General features: G+C 42.0%; 2 protein-coding genes across 4 annotated transcripts in view; both read left to right on the forward strand.

Moving 5' to 3' along the window:
- gabrb1 (gamma-aminobutyric acid type A receptor subunit beta1) overlaps positions 1-22,906 on the forward strand; it is an 86,089-nt gene that overhangs the window by 28,826 nt on the left and 34,357 nt on the right. For both annotated transcript variants that reach the window (XM_055005691.1, XM_055005690.1), the window contains one exon: positions 4,965-5,185. In XM_055005691.1, the coding sequence (XP_054861666.1) occupies positions 4,965-5,185 (221 nt within the window). The remainder of the gene's footprint in view (positions 1-4,964; positions 5,186-22,906) is intronic.
- LOC111583003 (uncharacterized) lies at positions 9,142-18,835 on the forward strand. Of its 2 annotated transcripts, none has more exons than XR_008599979.1 (2): positions 9,142-18,619; positions 18,764-18,835. XR_008599979.1 is itself a non-coding variant. In XM_023291903.3 (2 exons), exon 2 carries the CDS (start codon positions 12,151-12,153, stop codon positions 18,286-18,288), a length of 6,138 nt encoding a protein of 2,045 aa, XP_023147671.2. In that variant the 5' UTR covers positions 9,142-11,802; positions 11,947-12,150; the 3' UTR covers positions 18,289-18,835. The 2 variants fall into 2 exon arrangements, 1 of the variants encoding a protein (XP_023147671.2); XM_023291903.3 differs by having other exon boundaries at positions 9,142-11,802; positions 11,947-18,835.

Below are 22,906 nucleotides of genomic sequence, written 5' to 3' on the forward strand. Positions count from 1 at the left end.
ATTTAACTGCTCCCAGTCTGACAGCTTGCAAGGGGATTGTAAGTGAAGAGCCCTTTTCAAGTCCAATCACAAATTCTTAACTGGTTTAAGTAATTTCTGTGTAGATTTGACTATATCGTTGAGATCAGAGCCTTGCGGTTCTTTGGCAGGGTGCATCAGGTTGTCCTCCAGGATTACCCTATACTTTGCTGTATTCATTTTACCCTCTGCTTTTACATACGTTCCAGAGCGTGCTGAAAAGGAGGCATACCTATATCATGATACTGCCACCACCATGCTTCACGGTGGTGATGGTGGGTTTGTCATGATGTGTAGTGTTTGGTGTCGGCCAAACATAGCATCTAATCTGAAAATCAAAAAGTTCTATTTTAGCATTATTCAACCAGAATTATGAAAAATTAGTGAAATACACTGCCTGACCAAAAAAAAAAGTCGGCACCTGGATTTAACTAAGTAAATAGGCAAGAGCCTTCCTTTGGATAATTACTGCAGTGATGAATACATTTCAGCTGGCAACAACTCTTTTAACCCTAGCAGATGCAGTGAGGAGCTTCTCATTTCCTAAACAACCATGTCGGAAGACATATCCTGTGGTCATGGAAAAGATGTTAATCTGTCTCAGAAAGGTCAATTTATTGGCCTGCATCAAGCAAAGAAGACAACTAAGGAGATTTCTGAAACTACGCTGAGACCGTGGCAGGGTGAATGGTGGCGTGTGGCAGGTGGTTTGATGGCGGGGCAGGTACAGCACATTGGTTTCCTCCAGCAATGATCCAGACAGACGAGGGTGGTTGGAAGCAGGCGAGTCCAGAATTCCGGCAGAGGTACGGACGGCTGGGTTGCAATGGGGAATCCAGGTGATGCATGAGCAGGCAGGAGTATGGACTGGAAAGCAAAAGAGTCTAGGTAAGTGCACAGTTTCAACAGAGGTGCTAGACTGAACAGGGAATCAGTACTGACTATGACTGCTCAATGGTATGGCATCGAGTAGTGTGCAGAGCCTGTTCTTATGGGAGAGGGGGCAGTTGACTTGATTACTCGCACGCCAGTTCCAGGTGATTGGATATGCAGCACATGCCAGCCAGCTTTGCGCACACACATGCCCACCTGAGAGAGAGAAGAAGGGAGGGGGAAGGGAAAGAACCTGCCACTATATAGATCCAGAGGCAGATGGCATGACAGAACCATCATCTTCGAGGAACAAATGTGGTCAGTCTTGTGGTCTGACGAGTCCAGATTCACCTTGTTCCAAAGTGATGGGCACATCAGGGTAAGAAGAGGGGCGGATGAAATGATGCACTCATCACGGCTAGTGCCTACAAGCCTGTGGGGATTAGGGTTATGATCTGGGGTTGGTCAGGTTTATATTCCCAAAGAATGAGGTCAGTTGACTACCTGAAAATACTGAATGACCAGGTCTTTCGATCAATAGTTTTTCTTCCCTGATGGCACGGCATATTCCAAGATGACAATGCCAGGATTCATTGGGCTGACATTGGGTTCTGCTCAAGGTTTCTTCCTGTTAAAAGGGAGTTTTTCTTGCCACCGTTGCCTTAGGGCTTGCTCTGGGGGTTCAGGCATATGGGTTCTGTAAAGCGTCTGCCATGAGAGACAATTTGACCTGTAATTGTCGCTATGTAAATAAAATTGAATTGAACTGAACTGAAGTGGTTCAGGGAGCATGAGACATCATTTTCAAACATGGACTGGCCTCCACAGAATCCAGACCTCAGCCCCATTGAGAATCTTTGGGATGTGCTGGAGAAGACTTTGCACAGCGGTCTGACTCTCCCATCATTAATATAAGATCCTGGTGAAAAATTAAGGCATCGCTCGACAGAAATATATGCTGTGATATTGCAGAAGCTTATCGAAATGATGCCACAGAGAATGAGTGCCATACTCAGAGCTAAAGGCAGCCAACAAAATATTAGAGTGTGCAACTTTTTTGGCTGGGCAGTGTAATAATCTATGTGAAGCTCTTCTTAATATGTGGTCAGAAAGAAGTTAACTATGAAAAGCTTTGGTAGCTTGCCTCTTTACAATTTAGGGACAAAAATTTGAGCAATAGACAGTTGTGGCACTGAACTCATTTATGTACATTGATTATTACAAGAAAATAATCAACTTCTAATTCCAGCACAAACACATTAAGAGAAAACAACAACAGAAAACAAACTAAACTGGGATGATGAGTGACACTAATGGAAAGAAAAATAATAATATTACATTGTAATATTGTTTTTGAGATTAAGGATCAATAGATCGCACCTGAAAGCAGCTGCTAATTTGGCGAAAGGCTAATTTGGCATTTGGTGAAATTGAACTGTGCAAAAGAAAATAAATTGGAAAACTGCACCAGGATGTCAGTTCACTGGAAGTTACTTGCGTGCACCTTGCAGTGATGAAGCTATGATTCTTATTATTGATGGACTGATTGGCGGATTGGCCTGTTGACGTTGGTCCGAACTGTGGTAGACAGAGTGGAACCTTCCGGTCTCAAAAGAACTCAACAAGAACTATAAAAGAACTCGAGATGGTACTCAAGAAAAACTCTAGAAATTGTCATGAAGAGCTCAAAATGCTGCTTTCGGGTGGTGATCTTTTAGTGTTTTTTCATATCATATCATATCATATCATATCATATCATATCATATCATATCATATCATATCATATCATATCATATCATATCATATCATATCATATCATATCATAAACCCAGGAGGGGATCTACACCCTGCTCTTGAGAGGTGGAAGTTAGAAGGTTCTGCAACGTTACACTCTAAATAATTTCTAACAGTTTGTCAGACAATGAAATCGTACAATTTCGTATTATCTCATTCATAACTACGAGCTCTTGGTAGACAGACAATTAAAACAAATATATGAAACCTTGCCATTATTAAATCTATAATTTGGCATAAAACATGCATATAAACTCATAGATCTACTCAGAGTTCAATGTAACTGATCATATAAAGGTTACTGACATTAAGACTAGTCTACTTCACAATGCCAGACAGGTTCAATTTAGTGATGTTTTGGTTCAACAAGCAGCAGGGGGCTGTACAGTGGCTTGTTGGTTAGCACCATTGCCTTACGGTGAGGAGATCCCTGGTTTGTGTCACGGCCTGGGCCTGGAATGTTTCTGCATGGAGTTTGCATGTTCTCCTTGTGCATGTGTGGGTTAATGAGGTTAATTGATCATTCTAAATTGTGTGTTGGGTTGTCATTGTATTATATGAAAATTAGATGATCACAAACAAATTGAAGTGTGACAAATATGCAAAAATAGAAGCTATCTATTTTCAAAGCACTGTATTTATTATTTATTTAGATTTAAAGATTTCAATCCCACTCCAGCAGGGTCAAGAGCTGTTCAGGGTGGTTGTGGTGGCCATTTGGTACTTTCAGCAGTGATAGCAATGGGAATACGAGTCAATGACTCGGCTAAAATGTTACTTAACACACATTTTTGGTGCCCTCATCTGGAAGTGTGCATTGTGGAATTCTTAAATTTTAATTACAGTCTTTAAGGAAGTGTACAATTCATGATCATAAATAAATGCTACTTACCAAAGCAATAATAAATGAGTTTTGGGAACATGATACCCATAGCGATATCCAATTACTACTGTTATCAGTAGATAGTATTTAATGCAACATCTACAAATTAGACAAATTTATACCAAACTATCCTTTGTAGAAATACATTAGGGCATAGCACATACTGGTGCATGTGCCATATGCATATGCTCTGTTACATATATTATTATCTGGATAATGTGTGGCTTCCCAACATGAGACACACGTCTCAGTTTCATTATATCTCCATTTTGTGCTCCTATTTTTAAAATTTCATGTGTGTTGAATTGGTATTGTTTAAATTTTAAAAGTCATTGTAAAGAATTTTTGGATGTCTATGATGGAGTACGTAGTACCAGAGATTTTTCAACTCAGAAAAGAAGAAGACACAAATCTTTATTGTTGTATTGTTACACTGAAAAGTAGTGCTTTCTAACTTTATGATGAGATGAAGATGTAGAGGAGCAGCTGTTGTTCCAGTGAAATTTGAAAGAGGGTGAACCTATCATAACACTGCAGCAACAAACAGGTTCCTCGGTTCTTTTCACATTAGTTTTGTTATTTTTGCCAGACTGTGGTGTGGCACAAGTGTCTTGTGTTTAAACTAACTAAGAACAAGACAATTATTTAATACGTCAGTGGGAGGGACAAAGATAACCAGGAGTCATATCCACAGAGATTCTGAGAAGAGCCATCTTTCAGAGAGTTAACTATTCAAAAATACCCAATGAGTAGTGGTTTTAAACAAAAACTGTATGGGAGACATGGGCAAAGCATGTGCCTTAATTGCAAGTCTTTATGGCACAAATCCATCCAAAAGTCCTTACATACAAACGATGGATTTCATTTTATTACATGCAAGCAAAATCAAATCAAAATTAAAAAATTCAGCCTGGCATTCAGAAAGAAAAAGCACCACTGCAGTTCTAGCATGAAGGGGACCGACTGTAGAATATTGTAGAGACAGAAGCAGCATTTGATTTGCTGTTAACAGGGGCCAATATTCCTTTCCTGGAGATAATGTAGAAGGAGAACTATTTCAGGACTATGTCAGAAACTCCAACTCAGTTTTCTAGTCTGTCCAGTAGTATTGTATGGTCAGTGGTGTCCAAAGCAACAGTAAGATGTAACAGTAGTAGGACTGAAATTTGCAATCAGTTTCGACATGAATATATTTTTTTAACGTAATGCGAGTCATCTCATGACTGTGGTAGAATAAAAAAATATAAAAAGTTATCACTTGATGTTTGAAAATAGAAACTAGCGCTTACACAATAGAATAGAAGAATACACTAGGAATTGATCAGGGCAAAAGCGATCAAAGACTTCATGGCCAATTCGTGTTGATGTACTAACTTTCCTCTCACCCTGTGTTCAGGACTACACCATCACCATGTATTTCCAGCAGTCCTGGAGAGACAAGCGCCTGTCCTACACAGGCATTCCTCTCAACCTCACCTTGGACAACCGGGTGGCAGACCAGCTGTGGGTCCCTGACACCTACTTCATTAATGACAAGAAGTCTTTTGTCCATGGGGTGACAGTAAAGAACCGGATGATCAGACTGCACCCTGATGGAACTGTACTCTATGGTCTTAGGTGAGAGCTGTTTGTACGTCTTTTCTTCTTAAAACCTGAACTTTTGTTGCCTTTGTTAGCAAGTACTTATTACCACTCTATACACATGCTGTGACCTTTTAAATGTAGATCATTATAGGGCAGACCAAGCCAGACCAAGTACATAAGTTTAATGTGGCATTTAGTAAAGGACAGAGAAAAGCCAGTTAATGGTCCAAAATGACATTCAGTACATCAGACTGCTTTATTAATACCCAAGCTATTTTTTCATAGTTTTGCTCAATTTTTTGCCCTTCACAGTTTTATCTCCATTTTTACCACATACAATCTTCCTTGCAATATTCAAAATAGACTCGGTGTTGCTCAATATTCATTGTTATAGGGCAGGTCAGAGACTCAAACGTGAATGACAAAGTCACAGCAGACAGGAATTTTAGACAGTAAATTTTTGTACAATAGGAGTATTTACACAGGATCACAAGTAAGGGTGAAGGGTAAGGCAGAGTGACATCGCAAGGGATACATAAAGCTCACTACTCCTGAGGGAGACTACTAGGGATCGGGTGGGGGAGTGAAAATACAGTACTGGAAATACTACAGAAGCTGGGACAGGACAAGATGTGAAAATGCCAACTATCAGACAGTCAGATAGACTTATTACAAAAGCAGAATATATTTACAAGACTGAGCTCACCAGGACTTGGTACTACCAAGCTAGGAAAGTCAAGGGTGAGTCAGAGCTAGAAATGTGCACAAAGTGCATCAGCACGATCAACACTGCAACACACAGACACGGCGAATCTAAACAGAGCAATGTGAGAAATATGCTCAACAGTAACATGCAAGCACTACCACTACCCTGAGAGCCTGAGAGAGTGTAGGGCTTGACTTAGCTGACAGCCTGATGGGGAGAGACGGTGAGGGAATGTGGACAGAGAAGGCTGGTGCATGGCAGGAATGGCTTCATAGTGGTGCACCCAGGTGGAGATTCCGAAAGGTAAATCCAAGCAGGACCAGGTTAAATATGGACAGGCAGGAGCTGAGGTTATGGCAGGAGGCAGACTGAGCAGGCAGGGAGCGTCACGGAAATGAAGCAGAGGGAAAACACTTGGCTACCACAATGAAATCAAAAGCAAACAAAAGGAGAACGAGAGCCTGATTTGCCCAACAGAGGTTGCTGTACGGCCCGGCATCGTGCAGTGGTCTGAGCATGGCTTTAATGGTGAGGGATTGATGAATTGCAGGTGGACCACTCAGGTGATTATCCAATGGCCTGACAGAGCACACATTCCACGCACACACCTCACTCACACCCCACTCACACCCACATGAGGGAAAGGAGGGGGTAGGAGGGGAAAAGGGAAAGCTGCCACTAAGCAGAGCTGGAGATGGAGGGCATGACAGTCCATACTGTGTAGACTTCCTTTCTTGAAGAGTGAACTATTTAGTACAGTTGCATATCCGTGATTTGCCAAAAGACAATTTTGAATGTGAAGCAGCAGCAGTAGCAGCTATCTGCACAAGTCATATAATAGCACACATTTTATTTGCACAATATGCTTGTGAACATAGCTTAAAGCATATTTTCAAGCTTCATGTCTGTTTTCTTGCAAATTACATGTGGAAAAACAGGAATTATATATTAGATTTTGAGTATTGCCAGTGGGAAAAACAAGAAGCATACTTGCTTCTGTACACTTCCTATCTGGACACAGATCAAGGATTGAAGCAGCCTTTGCCATTCATCCTGTTTAGACATAGAGTAACACAGTCTACAAAGCACTGACTGTGGTGAGGCAATCAGTATATAGAAAATGTGGCATTCAGAATTACAAATAGGTACATCAGAATGAAACATAGAAGCCACAAAAGTACTGAGAACTGCACACAAGGAGAACTAAGGAACATGTGTTCATGGCTTATGGTCTATCCCTGCCCCAGTAAAAACAGCTTTAGACCTCTTATACCACAAAGAGGATCTGTATAACATGACTGTTGTGTTACATTAAATCTTTGCTGAGTAAAAGCACATAAGTATTACCAAAATGTATGTAAGTATCAAAAGTAAAAGCACTCTCACCAAATTGTTTGTACCAAACAGGTCTCTCTCTACATTGTCAGCATACTGCTGACAGATCATAGACACGAGTCAGCATGTAGGTCTTCTTGGAAGTCTTTTCTTTCTTAAATAGTTCATCTTAAATTGTCTTTAGTTAGCTTTTATTTCAAAGTCAGGCATTGCTATGTAGTTAACTTTGTTAAAAAAGCTTTGTGTCACATAGCTGCTTAGGGCCCCATTTTCTCCTTGTGTCAAACTGTGTGGGAAGTCTAACTTTCCTGTAGTCATTGGTGAAGCTTGCATTCCCTCCTCTCCAAGCTTTCTGTCAGCAAGACAGTACCATAAATTGATGCACTAGATCGTAGTGCACATGTCTCTAGTCTGCGTGTATCCCTAATCTAGATGGGGACAGCACCTCTTGTTCTGTCTTTGTCTTTGCTTTATAAATGTGTGTATTTCATTTTCATTTTTGTCCGGCACAAAAGAGGAGTGATGTTTAGACACTTTAGCTCAGAAAAGACAAACATATCACATGTGAATATATGTACATATCTGTATGCATGAAATAATAGAGGTTACGCTTTTCAGCAGTAACCTCTATGAGACCAATCCAGACAATATTTTGGATAGGCAGGGTAGCACACACGAACCTTTAAAGTGTTTAGAAATGGTTTTATACCTTTGCCCCAAACAATGCATCATATTGTCACAGAGGACTTCATGGCCTTCATGGATGTGGGACCTTGTAGAGACATGTGTTACTCTTTCTAAAATGTATTGATAATAATAATAATAATAATAATAATAATAATAATAATAATAATAATAATAATAATAATAATAATAATAATAATAATAATAATAATAATGTAGTCCAGAAAAACTGGAAAATTTCTAAGCAATAACTAGATATAGAAAAACAGATGTTTCAAAGATGGAAAAGCCCAAACATTCTTTTAAAATAGAATAGAGTGCCTCATTGCCATTTTGTGAAATTTGGTAGTTACTAATTTGACTGATTCTAATGTACAGTTTGGTGGTTATTGTTTAAAAGTAAAGAACAATAGTGAAAAATAATGTTTTATTTTGTTCCATGTGTAAAAGAAACAACTGATACTGCGCATCACAATTAACAAGTGATGCACTCAAAACATTAGTTATATTTAAATACAGAACTATTATGAGCAAAATGTGTTTCAAGTTTCAAAAGTAAAAGTACTCATTCTGCAGAATTTAGCTTGTTAAAATATTATGTAAATGAAATATTACTAATGCACTAACATGGTAACATCTTTTTAACATTGAATTTATCAACTATTGTGCAGTTTAACTAATAACAGTGCATTATTTTTTAACTGCTGGTATGCTTTCTGTGAAATATTAACTAGTTAAATACCTACAGACAGTCAGAGGAATAGAAATGGAATATTATATAAAAAGCATAGTGCAAGTGCAACTTCCTTATGTAAGTATACTACTTAACTAAATACAGAAATACAGTACAGTACAGTGCCTATAAAAAGTATTCGCACACTTGATTGATAATTTGTGGCTGGACTTGGCAAAGACTGTTCACTCATAATCCTCATGTAACCTGATGGAGCTTGAGCAGTTTTGCAAAGAAGAATGGGCTAAAATTGCATTGTAGCGATGTACAAGACTGATTGAGGCCTACTTACTGAGGTTTAATGCTAAAAATCCAATTAAAGTTGCATTAAGGTTTTACAAGATAGTGTTGACAAGCTTTACATAGTTTTGTCTTGTTCATGCCATTTTTGTCTTTTCATGTATGGTTTGTTGGAGCTCATGTTGAGCATGATTGAAAGACTCACAGAGGACTTTTTGACACAACTTTCCTCAACTCCTTCCCGGAGCTACAGCTCCGCGCTGCAGTGACGATGGGCCAGGCTGCAGGAGGGGAGGCTGACACAGAAACGTGGCAGGCGTGGAGGAGTAGAACAGAGGCAGAGGACGACTTAAACTCCCGTCACACTCTTTGCCAGAGTCTGCAAAACAAGATAAAGACCTCTTCAGTCGACAGGCTACGCAGAGGTACATCCAGGATTGTTCTGTTCTATGTTTCTGTGAAACGAGGCTTGGACAGAGGACCCCTGATGAGACCATAACACCGTCAGGTTACACTGTTTAGCCAACCGCAGTGCTATAGAATATGATAGAACCTGCAGGGGAAGAACAGCGATCTTCATCAAACAATCCTGCGACATGGACAACATGGTAACATCACAGTTATGTTCTGAAGACGGGGAGTATATTGGGCCGTCATATTTGTCCAGAGAACTGCACAGACAAAGACACTCGCATTCACACCTACGGGCAATTTAGAACCACCGATTAACCTGAGCATATTTTTGGACTGTGGGAGGAAGCCAGAGCACCTGGAGAAAACCCACGCATGCACAGGGAGAACATGCAAACTGTTGGCGAAGGCCGGGACGCGAACCAGGGATCTTCTAGCTGGAAGGCGAAAGTGCTAACCACCGCGTCACTGTGCAACAAATGCTACAGCAACATTCAGTTTTTTGGGGGAAGTGTGACCTATTCTATTACAGGCGACCTACACCAAAAGGTTCAAAACTGATGGATTCTGCATGATGTGAACTGACAGAACTGCGAGGGCTGTTTGGAGGCCATAGCTATGAACATTTTAAGGAAGCCACAGATAGTTTACATGACTACACAGCTAATGACTAGCGCCATCTGCATCCTCTACATGACTATATAGCAGTCAGCCACAACATTAAGACCACTGACAGGTAAAGTGAATAACATCAATCATCTTGTTACAATGCACCATTCTGCTGGGAAACCTTGAGTCCTGACATTCATGTGGATGTTTGATGTGCCACTCACCTAAGCATTGCAGGTCAAGAAACCACAGACATCGTTAACACCTCTCTTACACAGAAAGCAGTCCCATGCATCTTTAAGTCCTCTCCCAGTCCCCCCAAAAAACAAACACCAGCTACCATTAAGTGTCTGGAGAAGCTGGTTTTATGACAGATAAACTCTGCAGTTCCTGACACAGTGGACCTCCTTCAGTTTGCCTACAATTCAAATAGGTCAGTGGATGACATGGTGACACTGGCATTTCACTTATCCTCCAGCACCTCCATACTCACAACACATGTACATGGCAACTGTTCCTGGATCTTGGCACAACTGTTTTTTTCCAACCACTGCCACTATCTGGTTAGTGGCTCAGGACATTGAGGGGAAAGGGGTACCTCACTCCAAAACCCATTCAAACTCTGGACATTTAGCCACCTCTCTGGCCATTTCTTATCTCCCCAAAATCGATGTCTTTGTTCTTTACCAATTTGTGTGCAATATGACTACGGTCATCTTGCTAATGTTATGAACCAACATGTGCAATATCTCACCTGTACGATATAAAAGGTGCAATAACTACTCACAGTATTTATTATTTAACATTTCTATACAGTGTACTTTTTCGAGTGTGTACTTATTTTATTCTTATAAAGTATATTTGTACATAGCAATCATCATATAACTGCCATCTTGGATACCACACAGAATGGGGAACTCTCCCGTTTGCAGGAAAGACCTCCATTACTGTCACAGAAGTGAACTACAGCAGGAGTCTGTTGTAATCAACATCACCATTGGTAACTCTCTGGAGCAAATGGTACTACATTTATTTCTTTGCCGTAATCTCAGACCTCCTGTGGAGGGATGAAACTACATATGGCACAATTAACACCTTGGAAGACCACAACTTCAAAGGCCCAGTGACTCTCATGGAGTTGTCTATTCTCCTGCTGCCCTTTCTGTTCATTCAACCTCCCTATAAACACAGACACTCTAACCTCCCCAGAAAGTAGGACAATTGATAAGAAACAACCATAAACTGTTGCTGCATACAATGGGGGATATGGAATGAGGCTCACATTTTTACATTAATGTATACATGGGCTAAATAACTGCTTTTCTGATCTCTGTTTTGTGTGCTTGTACATACCGAAGTCCCAAAAAGAAATTCCTTGATCAATTATCCAAAAATCACCTCTGCAGGTGATATGGGGACAAAATATACAAAATATACAAAATATTCATTCCTTTGCATGGACCCAAAGTGCCATCTAGTGACATTGGACGGTCCGGCGATATCGGGACTGAATCAATATTAACAACAATATATACCATTGATTTAATGTGTGAAATGTGAAATTGGTAATATTTACCACTGTACACTTCACTAAATGTGCCATATCCTTCCACAATAACATATTCTTAGCATCTAGGCATATTTATGTCTTGTCTGTATGTGTTGAGCTGAATCTCAGGACATGGGACCTTTAAAAAAAAAAAAACAAAAAAAAAAAACTACACTTCCCAGAATGCACTGGTAGCAGCAAGGAGGGACCTGACACCTGGTGCTTGACAGCTTGACACCTGATCAGTGATCACTGATATAGAGCACCTGGGAAGGACTGGGGGAAGCTCAGCCAGTCTGGCAAACACACTTCAGAAGAGAGACACGAGGAAAGAACAAAGAAGAGCCAAGTCCACTCATGGATTCAGTCCAAAGACGCCAATGGTTGGTGAAATGTTTATTTGCTTTTTATGTGCAAGTTTATGTTAACTGCACTGTATGATTGGTTGATTTAAATGATTAAGAGACTAATATGTAAACTTTTTGGTTCTGTGTTTGATGCTATGAATGTTGTTTCTTTCTTTAAAGGTTTACAACCTATTGAAATACTCTGACCAACCAACTAGAAGGAAAATAAAGTTTTGTGTTGGAAGTTTAAAACTGAGTTGTCCTCGCGTCCTTTGGAGGGAAAGAGAGGTGGACTTAACAGTTGTAAACCACGCGGAGCAGCCTGGCCCTGAGGATAAACGGCTTCAGAACCAGAAATAAGCTGTTGACGCAGAGGAAGTCAAGATGGCGGAAGATGTCCTGGGGAAGTCGGTCAAGGAGCTCAAAAAAGAGAGGACCACTGCAAAAAGCAGCTTCACCAGACAAGCCAACTTCATTTCAAGAGGAGCAAGCAGCATGCTTCAAGTGGAATTAAAGGAGGAATTCACTAAACTTTCAGACTGTTTCAGAAAGATGCTCAATGCCAATGATGATTACCGGATTGGACTGGAGGCTGACATTAAGACTGAGAATGAGGAGGCAGATCTTGATGAACAGCAAGAGGCCGATATTGACAGATCTGTAAAAGAAGGTGAAACAAAGTTAGCAGAAATAAGAGACATTGTTCAAACAAACCTGTGGTCAAGGTACGGGAAGAGTGAACTTGATGTGGCAATCCTGGAAGCAGAAAAAGCCGCTGATAGAGCGGCTGGTGTAACTGTGGAAAGCAGCAATTTGGAGGGCTATGAAGTGCACCTCATTCTCTTGGACAAAAGAGTGAAGGAGGCCATCTCAGCAATGTCAACATGGGAGAGATGGATCCCTGCGGAATTAAAGGATGAACTGGATGGAAGAGTCAAGGATGTGAGAGCATCCTATTACAGCCTTGAATTAAGGAAAGCTGACTTTGCCACTGCTCGGATGAGGGATGAAAAACTCACAGGAGTGAAACTACCACCCCAACTGGCAACGCCCACACCAATGGTGAGAATCCAGCCAATCACTCTACCTATCTTCAATGGAAACAAGAGAGAATATCACAGATGGAGGAAAGACTGGGAAAGCCTGCAAAAGCAGGGAGAGCCATCTGGTTCAATTGAAGTTAAGAAAATTCAACTCTTGGAGAGTGTGGATGACAACATCTCAAAAGATCTCAGACTTTCCACCTATACCACTGCCAATGACATGTTCAGAGTTCTGGAGAACAGATATGGCAACAAGTTAACCATCACTGTGGAAATCCTTGAAGAGCTGGAGAAGATGCCACATGTGAAGGGGAACCAGCCAAGAAAGGTCATTGACCTCATACAGTCAGTGGAGAAGGCCCTAGCAGATCTCACAGAATTAGGAAACTCTGGAGCCATAAAGAACCCACTGGTAGTTAAATCCATTGAAAGTAAGTTGCCTGACTTTATTAAGAGAGACTGGCTGATGTTCATGGTCGAACCTAGAAACAACGTCACATCAGACAACCACTTTGACATGCTTTTGAAGTTCCTGAAAAGTCAAGAAGAAATACTAGAGAGACTCGAACAGCTCAGGACTGTGGAGAAAACGGAGAAGACAGATCGTTTTGACAAGAAGTACGAGAGAAAGATTGCCTCAACAAAAACCACAAAGAAGGAAGAACTTGATGAGGTATGTGGTGTTTGCGGTGATGGTGGGCACAACAACAAAATCTTCTTCTGTAGAAAGTTCAAAAGACTTAAGCTACCTGAAAAGAAAGCTGTATTGAGAAAGCTGGGAGCATGCAGGAAATGTCTTGGATGCCATGATGAAGATGGATACTGCAGAGACACTTTCCTATGCAGAAACAAAGACTGTAAAAGGGGAGGCGATGCCCCAGACCACCATTTCTTCCTCTGCCCAAAAGGAGAAGTCAAAAGAGGTGAAGAGGAAAGGAGTGGAAAATACAGCAAAGGTGAAAGCACACTGACGGAGGAACAAAAGCAGATCTTGTCTGAACTTACCCCAGAAATGGCAGATCGATGCAGGAAAGCTTTTACCAACACCAACAAGACCACGGGGACATTCGATGCTTCAGGCCAGTCTGACCTACTGCAGAGAAATGGGCTCGCTGAACTTCCTGTCATTATGATGTTGATGCAAGTCACTGCAAATGCAGGGCAGAAAATTGGGACTTTAATTGACCTTGCTTCAGATACAAACTACATCACCCATAAGGCTGCTGAAAGACTGAGGTTAAGAAATGAGAAGATAACCTTAGTTGTGCATGGAGTTGGTGGAATGACCATGAAGGTGAACACACAAAGGTATCTCCTCAAAGTCAGAGTCAAGACTCCTAAAGGAACAGAGAGAGCTCATGAAATGGTCTGCTACGGCTTGGATGAAATCGCCAGAGTGCATCAAGTAATTGAACCTGAGCAATTGAAAAAATTCTTCCCAGAAGTCAAACTTGAAGAATTGGAAAGGCCAGAAGAGGTTGAACTTCTCATTAGCCACCGAGAGGGAAGGCTCGCTCCCCAGAGAGTGAAAGTCATTGGAGACCTCGTCTTGTGGGAGGGTCCATTGGGGAAAACAGTGGGTGGAGCGCATCCCGACTTGTTTGAAGAAGTGGAGGTGGCAGCATATGAGTCCAAGACACACTTTGCTCGCTCCATGAGGACAGCAGCTGTCAAATATCAAGAACTCAGAATTCATTCGACTGACATAGCCCAGCTACAGCAGGAGGACATGGCTCAGACCAAATTCACAGCTTCCAGTAACCGTAACTTCCTTGAGTGGTGGCACTGGGACAGCATCGGCGCTGCTTGTGAGCCAAGATGTGGAGGATGCCGATGTGGAAACTGTCCACCAGGAGGAAAAGAAATGACCCTGGCAGAGGAGATGGAGCTTGATGTCATTAAAAGAGGCCTCACCTACAGAAAAGGAGATGCTCACACACCATCTCCACACTGGGATGCAAAGTATCCTTGGACAGTAGATCCAGCCTCTCTTCCAAATAACAAAGGTGCAGTCCAAGCTTGTTTCTTAAGGATGGAAAAGCAACTGAGCAGGGAGCCAGACTGGAAAGTTGCATATGCTACACAGATCCATGAAATGGTGGAACGAGGTGCGGCCATACAACTCACCAACGAAGTCATGGACCAGTGGAACGGACCAGTGTGGTATGTAAGCCACCTGGTGGCACCAAACCCTCATTCAGTGACAACACCAGTTCGTATTGTATGGAATAGTAGCCAGAAGTACAAAGGCGTGAGCATGAATGATCTTCTTCTGAAGGGACCAGACGTCCTCAACCCTATCAGAGCTGTTTTGCTGAGGTTCAGAGAAGGAATGCATGCAGCTCTAGGAGACATCAAAAAGATGTACAACTCTGTATGGCTGGAGGATCGCGAGATGCATCTTCACAGGTTCCTCTGGAGGGCCAGCCCAGATGAAGAGATAAGTGAATATGCAATTACCAGAGTCAATATAGGAGACAGACCGGCTGGTTGCATTGCTCAGGTGGCCATGAGGGAAACAGCCAGCCTGCCCAACTTTGTTCACTTGGAGGTTGAACGCAGAGTCATTGAAGAGGACAGTTATGTGGATGACCTTTTAACCTCCCACAATGACTTAAACAAACTCAACAAAATCACAGCAAATGTTGAAGAGATCTTGAAGGCTGGTGGTTTCTTCCTCAAACCATGGGTCCGGTCAGGGCAGAGTGGGAGGCAAGGGATAGAGACAGAGGCTCTAACAAAGAAACAAGATAGAACCTTTATTCTTCCAAATCAAATGAGGGATGAAGACAACAAAGCTTTGGGCATTGGCTACCAAATTGATGAAGACAAGCTCTACATGTTAACCTCAGTTAACTTTTCCAAAAGAAAGAAGAAGATGAGGATTGGAAAAAATCTTCTCAAAGAGGAGGTGAGAACTGAGACACCTAATCCACTGACTAGGAGGGCTCTCTTAAGTCAAGTGGCTGGACTGTATGACCCAATTGGCTTAGTTACACCTGCCAAACAGAAGGGAGCAATTCTTGTTAGAAAGGCATTCCAAGAGGGAAGGGGTGGCAAGCTAACCCAAGAAACCTGGGACCAACCTCTTTCAAACAGTCTCAGAGAAGAAGCCATACAGCTTTTTGAAGAATATGTGCAGCTTGGACAGGTAAAATTCCACAGAAGCCTCACGCCAGCTGACTGGAAAGGAAAACCTTGGGGCATCACATTCTCAGATGGAAGTGAAAAAACCTATGGAGCGGTTATGTACATAAGATGGGAGACAAGTCAAGGCACTGAAGTTCGATTGGTGGAATCAAAGGCCAAGCTGACACCTCTGGATCAGAAGGGAGAAGCTGTAAAAGCTGAAATCTGTGGTGCTGTCTTCGCTGCCAGGATCAGGAAGTATGTGGAAAAACATGCTCGAATGAAGATCGAGAGATGGTTCCATCTACTTGACAGTCAAACAGTCTTAGGAGCCATTCAAAGAGACAGTTATGGGTACAAAACCTTCTTTGCAAATAGAGTGGGTGAAATCCAGAAGGCTGGACCAGTGCAAGACTGGTGGTGGGTCCGTGGAGAGATGAACATAGCTGATCTCATAACAAGAGGGGGCACTCCTGAAGATTTGAAGGAGGATTCCATATGGCAAAATGGACCAGAGTTCCTGAAGTGGCCTGTGGAGGAGTGGCCTATAAAATCAGCTGGTGAGGTCGCAGCTCATGCCAGGGAAAGTGTAAACAAGCTTCAGAGGAAGGCTTTCTCAAGTGCGTTAACAAGAGCTCAAGCAAGGAGTCGTCAGCAGAAGGAGGACCTACAAACCACTCAAAGTCAAAAAAGTGAAGCCCAAGAGGAAAAACCTGTGGTAAAACCAACTCTTCTTCTAAGAAGGAAGCCCACTGGCTGGGTTAAAGATACTGTGGAAGTAAGAAGATTCAGCAGCCTGTCCAAACTGGTGAGAGTCGTCGCCTGGGTTTGCCTAGCTGCCAAGCAGTGGCTGAAGAGGAAGTGTCGGGCCCCAAAACAGTCAAAGTGGGAGGAAACATCACCCAAGCAAGCTGTGCTGACTGTCAGCGAACTTGAAGATGCACTCAATGACATCTTCCTTGCAGCTCAAGAAGGTGCAGTTTTTCCTGACACAACGCTAAGCAGATTAGCGGTATACAAGGATGTAAACTCTGGACTGCTAGTTTGTGGAGGCAGAATTCAAATGTTCAATGAAGATAAGACGGCAGTACCAGTTTTACCCTTTGAAGCATGGGTGTCTACATTGCTGGCACAAGAATCCCACAAAGCAAACCACGAAGGAGTGGCAGGAACTCTTCTCCGGATGAGGAAGAAAGCCTGGGTGATAAAAGGCCGAAGACTTGCTAAGAAAACGGTTGACAGCTGTGTGGTCTGCAGAAAACATAAGGCAAAACAGTGTCAACAAATCATGGCTGACCTGCCTCTGGAACGAACTGGCCCAGCTGCACCTTTTGAATTCACCACCATGGACCTGTTTGGCCCTTATGAAGTTAAAGATGAGGTCAAGAAGAGAACTAGACTCAGAGTATGGGGAATCGTCTTCTGCTGCATGGCTTCCCGAGCCATACACACTGAAGTGGTGAGTGACATGTCATCAGAAGGATTCCTGCTAGCCTATCAAAGATTCACTTCACTGAGAGGACACCCAAGGAAACTCTGGTCAGACCCAGGCACTAACTTTGTAGGGGCCAAGCCTGCTCTGGAACAGCTTCACAAGTTCCTTGACCGACTAAACAAGTATGAACTTGAAGACACAGCTGCCAAACATGGAACAGAGTGGTCTTGGAAGATCCACCCTGCAGACTCCCCGCATAGGAATGGTGCAGCAGAGGCAGCTGTTAAAGTAGTGAAGCGGGCATTAAGCAACCTTGGTGGAGATGGCGTTTTTTCATGGGGAGAATTCCAAACGTTCCTCTTCATGGCAGCCAACCTTGCAAATGAGAGACCCATTGATGCAAGAACTCAAAGCAGAGAAGACTGTATAGAGTACATCACACCAAATTCTCTGCTTTTAGGACGTGCAAGTCCAAAGGGAGACCCTGGAGATTTCCAGTTTGAAGGCTACCCCTACAAAAGACTTCAAAGTATCCAAGCGGAAGTAAACAAATTCTGGAGGAAGTGGAGCCAATTGGCTGGCCCTAATCTGTTCATAAGGAACAAATGGCACACCGAAAATCGAAACGTTGCTGTTGGAGATGTGGTCTGGTTGGCTGACCAAAACGCCTTGAGAGGACAGTACAAGCTGGCTAGAGTGGTCAGTGTTAATGCTGACAGCAAAGGCATTGTAAGAGATGTGCTTGTGAAGACTTTTCCCAGCTATCCTGTTCCCATCACAAAGCCAAATGACAAGAAAGGGCCCACAAAGGAAAAAAGTGCAAGAACCAAGAGGCTTCAGACGAAGATCCCAGCCACAATTCTTCATAGAGATGTCAGACGTCTTGTCATTCTACTTCCCACTGAAGAACAATGAGAGGTGTAAAGGACTTGTGACCTCGCTGAGTTTGGAAAAACCAGGAGGTCAAGTGGGAGGTGTTGAGCTGAATCTCAGGACATGGGACCTTTAAAAAAAAAAAACAAAAAAAAAAAACTACACTTCCCAGAATGCACTGGTAGCAGCAAGGAGGGACCTGACACCTGGTGCTTGACAGCTTGACACCTGATCAGTGATCACTGATATAGAGCACCTGGGAAGGACTGGGGGAAGCTCAGCCAGTCTGGCAAACACACTTCAGAAGAGAGACACGAGGAAAGAACAAAGAAGAGCCAAGTCCACTCATGGATTCAGTCCAAAGACGCCAATGGTTGGTGAAATGTTTATTTGCTTTTTATGTGCAAGTTTATGTTAACTGCACTGTATGATTGGTTGATTTAAATGATTAAGAGACTAATATGTAAACTTTTTGGTTCTGTGTTTGATGCTATGAATGTTGTTTCTTTCTTTAAAGGTTTACAACCTATTGAAATACTCTGACCAACCAACTAGAAGGAAAATAAAGTTTTGTGTTGGAAGTTTAAAACTGAGTTGTCCTCGCGTCCTTTGGAGGGAAAGAGAGGTGGACTTAACAGTATGTTTTGTGTAGCCTACATAATTTGTTAGGTATATATATATATCGTTGAGCTTTTATTCCATGTTGATTGGTCATGGTGAGAGATGGATAGATTGTGTTTGTGCGTATAATATATTTTAAATTTGATTTAAGAAATGCAGCTTTCTCTCCTTCCAATAACAAAGAGAGAGGGGTTAGATTACATCAAGATTTGCGTCAAACTTATCTCCACGCCCTGATGCACCCCCAACCAACTTTGGAGGACAAAAGCAGAACACTGTTTTTGTTCACTCTCTTGTTTGCCCTTTTTTCAGTCTTTCAGTCTTTTGCTTTTCATCTCTTTAATTCTTACTTCACTCTCGGCACTCTTTTCCTCATCTTTTTCTAATTTTTGCAACATCTTAAGATATTGCTCTTTTTCATTTTAAGCCTGAGCTTACACTCTTGATTCTTTTAAAACAAGCCAATAAGAAACAGTACAAATTAATGTTTCCCTTTTTTAACTCAATTCTACCGCACCCTCCCTCTCAGTTTTCAGAACTTTTTGTATCATCTGGCTTATGTCAAACGTTGCTGAAAACACAACGATAGTCTCCGTCAATACCACATTTATTATTCCATCAACACTGAGGACCGCACACACCATGCACTGAACACCGGCTGTCTACCAACACACCATCACTTGCGTGCCAATGTTGGAAGTCTGCTGGCATGCCTCAGACACTGTGCTGCTGAAAGCTCCAACGGCAGAACTTGTTTCCTAACAACCATGCAACGCTTCAGAATGAGACAGCCTGAATCAGTCGTAAGGAAGTTCCTGGCCCAACCACCGTGTTCCAGCCAAAGGATACTCCGATCCAGTCAGTGCTGCACAAAGTAGGCCAAGCCATCTTTTCTATCTGCTCCAGACTGGGTTGACGTTTTAATAACTTAACAATAGATGTCAAATTTATTCATGCATAAGCAAATCGATTGTGAACCCATATCATAGATTTATAGTGCTAAATAGTTTGCTATCTACCCTCCTTTCACCATAATCTTCTTCATTTAGTTGGTTAGTGTAACTCCACACATTCACCACACACACTATATTTTCATTGTCTATTTCTCACTTTCATTGTCTTAGACCAATTCACGGTCTCGTGTTTTTCTTAGTGTGGCAACTGAAGTCAATTTAATAACTTTAGACTTTCTGCTAACAGACTGATCAACTTCATTTTAATCAAAGTCTCTTTGAGATTTAGGGTATATTTTCTCAGGCAAGCTGAGAATGGTGCCCCTAAATTAACAAGTGCAACTTAACTACATTCGTAGTTACGCTACAGTCAAAATGGTGGAAATTGGGAGAAGTCATTCTCTTGTTGGGTGCTGTTTCCACGAAACATTGAGGATGGTATGAAGCATTCCAGTGGGGCTGCTATCTGGTTACATTTCAAATGTTTTGTGAGTGCCAATACAGTCGAATCATACAGATGTACGCATTTAGTAATGGCTTTGAAAAAAATTCCCATTTCATATCATCTGAAAGATTAGATTTCTAGATGTTTAACCGTGAGATGGAAGACACACTTTTGCCATTCTTGTTTTTATGTCAGTTGTTGTTGATGATACCTTACTGCCAAGGTATTTGAAATTTTGTACTTGATTGATGTTTGAACCAGACAGTGAATCTATTCTTCCTGTAGTATTGATGGACATAAATTCATGTAAAATCTACATTTACATGGAGACCAATGTGACCAGAGGCATTTTCGAGTTTAGAAGTTTATTGCAATGGCAGAAACTACATGATACAAGCAGAAAGGAATAACTAAGGGCAAAACAACTAAACAGATGACCTTCCAAATTCACACTAAAGGATAAATATTCTCCAGACTAAGTGGGGAAATACAAACACAAGCAAGAATAACTGGGTGAGAGGATAGTCAGAACTGAGAACTACAAAACCTAATGAAGAAATTGGCAAAACTACAAAAATCAGGAAATACTCTTAACTAACAACAAGGGGGAAACCAATGGAAATTAATATGAATGAACTAAAGCGAGACCAACAAAACAAAGATTTTCACAGGATGGGGAAACTGAACTAAAGGAGCAGGAAGGGCTTGAGGAATCGAAGTCGGCAAGATGAGCCGGAGCTGGCAAAGGCTGAGGGAATAATAGAGGAGGGCCAGCAGCAGGTACAGGCAGGATCTGGGTGGCGTGTGTGTTGTCATTGCAGGATGGTCTTGGTGAAGCCAGTGGTATTGTGCATATAGGTATGAGACAGATCAGGGTCTAGCAGTCAAATGGGTTTTCATTGTCTATGGTCTGGACTCAAACCTTTCTTTCTAGTTTGAAGCCTAATTTTACAACCTGTGATTTCGTTGAGAGCTTGCCAAGCAAGAGCAGACTGTTTGTTCACTGCAGCACGTGATATCGATTTTACTTTGAACACATTCACTGAGGTCTTGTTTGTAAGTTTCATTGAGATCTTTATGTGCTTTCAAGAATTTGGTATGATTTTGTTTTGCTGGATTTGCTTTTTTGAATTTTTTATGTTTGGCCTCTTTTTGATTCCTGTTCAGGCTGTCTTTTTTGGTTTGACTTCGACATGTTTTTAAGCTACAAGGTTGTGGACAAAATTTGGGACAATCATAACACAGTGTTTTCTGGGATTTTGCAGTTTTACTCACATGCAAGCTGAGGCGGAACTTGACAGTGAGAACTCTGTGATCGGAGTTGACTCCCAAGACGCTGTTGTGTGCTTCACAGTTCATAACGCTATTCATGCACTTCTGGTTTACCAGAGTGTAGTCAAGCTATGCCTTGGTTGCATTCAAATATGTAAATGTCCAAAGTTTGTTTTCATTTCTTTTTTTTTTTTTTTTTTACATCGGGTGGTCAGTATGGTCCATTTGTTTTCCAATCCAAAATCAATGAGATGTTCACCATATCCCAGGGTAGGGTGGCTCAGGGATGTTTTCACTTGCCAAAGGTGCAATTGTAGGACTCATTGAGGACGGGAGCATCTTACTCTCACTTGTTTGGATCTGCCCACTTCCCATTCCATCAAGCTTGCCTGTTAAGCTTGTTACTTGGGTGAGACACTGTGACCCTACCTTCCACTGCACAGAGGTCATAATGGCCAAAAGAGCATGCTGGCTTGCATACTGCAAATAGGGACTGGATGTAACAGGACATCCAGGTATTTTTGTCATGCTGCAATTGACATACTATGAATCTAGACATTCTAAGTCTTTTCTGACATACCAAATAGTAGGGTCGAAGTGGAGGCTTGAACCCAAGTGCAGACACCAAAGCAGGCAGAGACCAATAACGTTGAAAAAAAAAAAAAATCAAGGTTTATTAAAACAGAAAAAACTGAGAAAGCTGAGAAACATGAAAGGTAGGGTGGCTTTTCATAGATGAAGGTAAGTGAAGATGTACTGAATTAGGATTGATTACTTGATCCACGGTGAAAGGACCCAAGAACTGTGGAGCCAGCTTCCTGGATTCCACTCTCAAAGGAATGTCCTTAGCCCGAAGCCACACCCTTTGTCCAGGACAGTATGCTGGTGCGGGTCTCCGATGCCAATTAGCCTGCACAGACATCCACTGCGAAGCTCGAAGAGGCGCCCTCCTTGCCCTCCTCCAGGTACTGTGGAACCTCCTGATCATAGCCTGTACAGAAGGGATAGAAATCTCCTGTTCCTGGGATGAAAACAAAGGTGGCTGATACCCCAGAGAACACTGAAAAGGAGACAAGCCAGAAGAGGAGTTAGACAACGAGTTATGGGCGTACTCGATCCAAGGTAGTCTCTCAGTCCAAGAGGGAGGATTCTCAGATGCTAGACAACGGAGGAAAACTTCAAGTGATTGATTAGTCCTTTCTGTCTGCCCATTAGTCTGAGGATGATATCCAGAAGTCTAACTGTAGCTCCAAGGGCCGCACAAAAAGTTCTCCAAACCTCAGAAGTAAACTGGGGGCCTCTATCAGAAACAATATCTGCCGGAATCCCATGGAGCCGGAACACCTGCTGAATCATAACGTCTGCAGTT

This window comes from Amphiprion ocellaris, chromosome 20 (genome assembly GCF_022539595.1).
Source record: "Amphiprion ocellaris isolate individual 3 ecotype Okinawa chromosome 20, ASM2253959v1, whole genome shotgun sequence".
Classification (NCBI taxonomy): Eukaryota; Metazoa; Chordata; class Actinopteri; family Pomacentridae; genus Amphiprion; species Amphiprion ocellaris.

Coding starts and splice junctions, on each gene's coding strand:
- LOC111583003 (XM_023291903.3), top strand. CDS start 12,151: ATGGCGGAAGATGTCCTGGGGAAGTCGGTCAAGGAGCTCAAAAAAGAG.